The 6,519-nt window shown below is 43.5% G+C and overlaps 1 protein-coding gene across 1 annotated transcript; it reads right to left on the bottom strand.

Annotated features, from left to right (window-relative positions):
• Positions 1-433: 433 nt before the first annotated feature.
• On the bottom strand, positions 434-5,253 carry LOC147416692 (putative polyol transporter 4). Its single transcript, XM_086508140.1, has 2 exons — positions 4,653-5,253; positions 434-2,349 (listed from the first exon to the last, which is right to left on the bottom strand). Exons 1-2 carry the CDS (start codon positions 4,894-4,896, stop codon positions 731-733), a joined length of 1,863 nt encoding a protein of 620 aa, XP_086364266.1. The 5' UTR covers positions 4,897-5,253; the 3' UTR covers positions 434-730.
• Between the last annotated feature and the right edge of the window lie 1,266 nt (positions 5,254-6,519).

Raw genomic sequence — 6,519 nt, 5'->3', positions numbered from 1 at the left:
CAAGGACAAGTGGCATGCAACCATTAACTTCATGTGAAGCTTCGACTCTTAACTCAGACGCTAGCACCAACCTTCAATGACCATACTCCATGGTACATACATGCCAGGGGCAGGATATTGATGTCAACAGATGCACGAGGCCACATTTGTCACATAAGGGCTTGAAGGTTGGGTGTCTGATATACCTAGGTCAACCTTAGTGTGCCCATGGTTAAGAGGACCACAAACACACCCAAGAAGACTTCCCTTCGAGACCCTTGACATGCCATAAACGCTTAAGCAAACATCTCTGGCCTTTCTCTTTCATACTAGAAACCCTGACAATTGCAAACCTAAGCAAAACAGATTTTGAGGCAATGTATGACATTATTAAGTTGATCATCAACAACAGAATATTCTAAAAAACTGTGACTAGCAATGTAATGCTAGTTCAGCACATAACATGAAGAAATAAACCGCTTACTGAAGGGTAAGACTACCCATGAGCTGTTTGGCCTTCTTTCAAAAGCATTCAATACACAATTGTGAAAGAATCATCAAAACAAATATGGTAGCTATTTACAAGCATCGACCATTGACCATCTACAGAAAAGGTGAGCAAAACATTTCCAACTCTTCACTTTGTGTAGAAAACACAAGTGGACAAGGCATCCGCGTGTATAGGAACAAGTTTGGGAGAGGTCACACACAGGAATACTAGGGGAATGTGACCCTTCAAAAATGGTCAAAACTATATTGGATGTGTTGGAATTCTTTGAAGATCAAAGCTTCCAGCTTGGCTGGCAATGGCCTTCACCTTTGCAGCCAAATTTTTTTTGTCCATGCTAAACGTACTGCTATGTAAACCCTTACCGTCCATCATGGCCTCTTCTTCATGGTAAGCCCATGCTTCCATGTCGTGCGCAACATTCAAATGTTTATCCTCTCCCTCTTGATCTCCATTCGTGAAAGCAGACTTCCCAAGCTCTGAAGAGTAAGCCTCATCTTTGTAAAAGACCTTTGCAACCTCTTCTAACGATTTGCCCTTTGTCTCTGGAACACAGAGGAAGACAAATATGACAGAGCAAAGAGATATCCCTGTGAAAAGAATGTACGTCCCCATGAATGTAATAGCCCGAGAAATGCTAAGAAAGGTGAGAGAAACAATGCTGCTAGAGAGCCTATTCATAACTATGCCCATGCTCATTGCCTGGGCTCTCAACCTAAGAGGGAAAATCTCTGTTGTCAATACCCAGCATATGGGTCCCATTCCAATGGAGAAAAAAGCTACATAGAAACAAACAGCAATGATGACCAACACTGCAAGCGGTCCGACAGAATGTCCTTCCTCCTTTAATGGCTCATGGTTTTCGATGAAGGCAAAGAAGACGGCCAGCAACGCTAGAGAGAGAGTTATTCCTGTTGTGCTGATGAGCAATAGAGGTCGCCTCCCTACTTTGTCCAAGTAGAATATTGCAACGAAGATAAACATACACTTGGTGAAGCCCATAGCTACAGTGCCTGCAATGACTCCCGACTTGCTTGCAATGCCAGCCATTTTGAATGCCTCTGGGCTGTAGTACACAGTTGCATCAATGCCTGTTGCTTGCTGGAAAAATTGTATGCCTGAAGCCACTGCAAGCATTCTTCTAACAGCAGGTGATGGCCAAAGAAGCTCACGCCACACATTATGCCCGCTATTGTCCGCCCTCTTGTTGATGGGCAGATCAGTTACTTCTCCGTTACTGTTAAGAAGACCTGCTGCTTCCATGATGTCAAGTAGCCGTTGTTCTGCCTCCTCGGAAGAAGATGATGTTCTCATAATCACAACTCGTGCCTCATCAATGCGGTTCTGCATAACAAGCCATCGGGGAGACTCGGGCATGAACATGACACCCACAGCAAGAGAAAGCGCAGGAAAAATGCCGAGTCCTAACATTAATCTCCATGCAATGTTGACCGGCAGTCCCGAAAATGTGTAATTAGACACATAACCCAACAAGATGCCAATATTGATGAAGATTTCCGGCAGAGAGACAAGGGAGCCCCTGCTGCTGGCTGGCGCAACCTCCGCGGTGTAAACGGGTGCCACCATGAGGGCCAAACCCACCCCAATGCCAGCTAGTAGACGTCCTATCATGAGGATAAAAAAGGATGGGGCCAGTCCCATCACCAATGCACCCACAAGAAAGACACACGCTGATACCGCCATTGTCCACCTCCTGCCAACTGCATCTGCTAACCTCCCTGCTACGGCACCTCCTGCCAATGACACAATGCTAAGGGCTGAGACCAGCACCTCCTCTTGCACCTCATCAATCTTCAAATCCTCTTTGATGAAAAGAACCGCACCACTAATGACTCCCACATCTGCATAATCACCAAATTTTTGCAGTAAGTCCAATTTTTGGTCAATGCCAACACAGAACCTTCAAAACATATATACATACACATCTCAACCAAAAAAACAGGCTAAAAGATGCAATAAATTTTTTCTTCTTAAGCAATCACATCCAATGCAGAAGATTGCAAAAATCAGAGCTTCCGATACTCAGTTATGGCCCATCACCGGCAAGGCCTGATTTTAACCCAATTTAATGCACTCATGCATGATAGTATTATTAATAAAATAAGTAAAACACCTTCATCAAGTAAATGAAGTGTTGTTGTTGCCCTTTGAGCTATGTTAGTTTCTCAAAGTTGAACAGGCAATGAGCTTAACATCTAAACCGATTAGGGCTGATACTGCCAATGTGCGGACAAGAAGCATGTGAAATATATTTGTTTGATAAAAGAATACCTAAAAGTAAACACATTGTCCATATTTTGCATGGATAATTTTTAAAAAATAAAGCGGTGGCATCACAGACAAAGTGTCACGTCTAACAGCAGCCAAGATAGAGAAACATGACCTACTGATTTTAAAAAAATTGTGCCTTAAGAAAGCAACGTATGTCAAACAAACTTCATTCATTCATACTGGTGTTTGAGCTCATTGAATACGCTATCACGTGCACATTGCACTCGCGCCACGTCGACAAGCTTTTGCTACAGTCTAGCGTCGGTCGTAGTCTAGCATAGGACCTAGCCTGGCACTTTGTGAGCCTCTAGCAGGACGTGCATGTCCAGGCCAATCATAGTTGCATACCCTCACTTGCACAGTTAAGTCACTTAAGCATATAGACATATGAACAGTCACTTAAGTCATTTATTAATAAGTGACTTTGCCATGACATTTATTAAAAGTAGGTAGGGCAAATGGCTAAAAGACCTATAAAAGAAGCCCCTTTGGGCGCTAAAGAAGGCAGAAGAGGCAGAAGACGAAGTAGTATCGACAGTACCCTCTTCTCAACAGTACCCAACAGCCATCAGCATTTTCAGCTAGAAGGGCATTTTCCCTCAGTCTCTCCCCCCAGCGTTTTCAGCCCTAAGCACCCTGAATTTAGCGATCCGCCCTTGCAGATCAGCAACATTTTCAGATCAGCCAGTAGGACCAGCGTTTTCAAGTTTTCAGCAATCACCATCCTCGACGATAGCAGATCAGCTCACAACCTCCTCCTCCTCCTCGTCGCAGTACCAAGTATCTCCAGCAGTACCCATTACCACCTCCGCAACACCCCAACACAAGTACCCCTAGTTGTCGCCGCCGTCGCCGTCGTTGACGCAAAACCCCAGCATCTAGCACCCCTTGCGTTTTGGCTTGGCTCTTGCCTCGCTCATCGTAGGGATCTTCAAGACCTCCGTGTCCTTAGCACCCTAGTACCTTCAATACCCAAAGTACCCGCAGTACCAAGTACCAAGAACCCGCAGTACCCAGCACTTAGATTGGCAATATCAAGCATCAACATCAAGCACCCATTAGCATCTCAGCATCTCAGCATAGCATCATTGCATCAGCATTTTGTGCAAGAAATATAGCAAGTACTTGCTCTGGCAACAGAGCAAGGAGGCCCTTGAGGGTGGTTGGGACCCAACATGCCATGTTCTCTCTCTCTCTCTCTCTCTCTCTCTCTCTTTCGTTCAATTCAGCTCTTTCAAGTGAAGTAAAGTAACCTTGTGTTTGTGTGTGGAGTACTAGATCCAAGCTAAACCCTTAAACACTTCTACTGCACCTGACATATGCATACTAAGTCCCAATGCGTTCCACGAAAAGTTTCAAAGGTATTTTAAAAATTCAGAAGTTTCAGGCTCCCCAGCATTGATGAGCTTCAAGAATTGTCCTTTTCGATTAGATGCACACGCCAAATGTCGAGAATAAAAACTTGACTCGATCAACTATTTCATTCATTCATACTGGCGTTTGAGCTAATCAAATCGCATACTAAGTCCCAATGCGTTCCAGGAAAAAATAAAGGAAATTTCTGACTCCCTGGCACTTCAGGAATTGTCCTTTTCAAATAGATGCACATGACAGACGTAAAGAATAAAAACTCAATTTACAATTAGACCTAACCTGAGGAACAAAATATACGACAAAGCACCTCAGGTCCACAAGAAAACTTGAATGACCAAACAGATTTCAGAAAAGCTTCAGCAAATTGTTTTAGACTACAATGAATCTTGAGATGCATTTGAATGAATCTATCCTGAAAAAGTCCTAAATTTTTTAGATACAGGCCAAATCGAATTACAATGCCCGAAAACATACATATGAAAGTAGCAAAGTAGAGTACCATATCCGAGCAAGATGGAGTTCATCGATGCCAAGAGGGCACAGGCCACCGCATATGTGTTGAAGGACTTTGAAGAAGCAATGTGGCGTGCTTGATGGTTTTGGCCATTGCCGGATCCCAACAGCTGGTACTTGGTACTCTGCTTTGATACCCCCAACAAAGCCATGGGACTTCCATTTGGGATGTTTTCAAAAGGAGTTTGCCTTGCTTCTAGTGCCTGCTCCTCCTCCACTGCAGGCGCCATGGGCAAACAACTTGATCAAGGAAGATTGCTGATGGTTCCTTCATTCACGGAGGTTCCAAATTGAAATAGCAGATCGAGTTACGAGACCCTCAGTTGTCTGCGTGTGGGGGAGCGGAGCACGCGTGTGTATGCAACTACACTGGAGGGCTCCCTGATGCGATCTCTGCTTCTTCTGAGGAGCTGCGCGAGCAGTGCAACGAGGACTCTCTCTCTCTCTCTCTCTCTCTCTCTCGACAATAATAAAATCTCTCTATCTATCTCTCTCTCTCTGTGCCGGCTGTGTGTGGGGTTAAATGGTCAATCGTTGAAGCTTGCGCGCGTCTCGAAACACTGGCGCAATGTAAGCCATGAAGGAGCGGTAGAAGTCAGTGGCGGAGTGAAAATGGGCGTCCCATTCTGTTGACTGTCCGCATTCTTTTATCCTATCGTATTATTATATTCCTGTTCCAAAAATCCCACGGCGGGTAAGATATGGAGCAAGATGTGAAGGTGGGAGTAGGTATGTGCGACTCCCTTTCCCGAGCAAAGTGAAAGTGGTCAATTCGTTTATGCTCCCGTACGTTGCCTTCACTAGTCTGCTCCTCAAGTTAGCCAAGTACAACTGGAAGGAATTCTTGAAACGGGTGAAAGGATTTCTATGGAAAAACAGCACCAAATACTCGAGAGTCGATGCCATGACAGTAGGCCAAATGGGAGTCTATGCTAAGAGCGTACGTTAGTAAAAAGCAACACGATTAGGAAGATTTCCTCCCTATTTTGAACTTTGATTGTAATAGTGCAAAGCATGTTTCAACTCAGTTTAGTCCCTTCATGATTACTAGTATGTGACCCGCGCGTTGCTGCGGTCAAAGAAACATCGCTATCAATACTCTATTCCTACATGTATATTCTATTGAGTTTGTAAAAGTAATGCATTACACAACCTCTTGAAGATTCTGACGAACATAAATATATGTAAGATTCTACAAAGCATTCTTTGATACCAAGCTTGGGAGCTTCTCATAAACATTGTTTTTCATAAGGTGCTAACCCTTGTTCAAAAAACTTAGAAGTACTCTACTTCTATTGTGGGAGAGAGAGAGAGAGAGAGAGAGAGAGAGAGAGAGAGAGAGAGAGTCTCCTCCTTCTGGTGTATCTTGGTTTAGCAATGCTACCAATGTTGATTATACAGATTAGGTAAGTTAGCATGGTGTGAAGAGATGAAAGCCGTCTGAAATCAATGTAACAATAAAGTTTTTTTTTTAAAATGGAGTGGGTTCTAGAATCGGTTTCAACAATAGGAACAAAATTGAACTCAATGTCTCTACTCCACTCTCTTACTTACTTCTATCCTTGCATCTTTCTTATGAGCAAGACATGGTAGAAATGTACATCATAACTTCTTATATGGCAAGAAGACTATCTTTCCCTTGGTCTACCTAGAGTTGAAAAAAGTGCTACCAATTTGAGAAGTACAAACTGGGTAAGCCAGCAAGTTTTTAAAGATGAAGGCCCATAATTGCTACAGTGTGTAATTATAAAACTTTTCATGTCTAAGAGTAGAGTTGTGAAAATATAAGGGCTCATAGTTTCCAATGTACCAGAAAAGCTTGAAGTTTCAAAGAGACGAGATGACGTTCTTTT

This window comes from Adiantum capillus-veneris, unplaced genomic scaffold, assembly GCF_014529385.1.
Source record: "Adiantum capillus-veneris isolate H3 unplaced genomic scaffold, ASM1452938v2 Hic_scaffold_594, whole genome shotgun sequence".
NCBI classification, from domain to species: domain Eukaryota; kingdom Viridiplantae; phylum Streptophyta; class Polypodiopsida; order Polypodiales; family Pteridaceae; genus Adiantum; species Adiantum capillus-veneris.
This window is presented reverse-complemented; position numbering and strand designations above follow the sequence as displayed.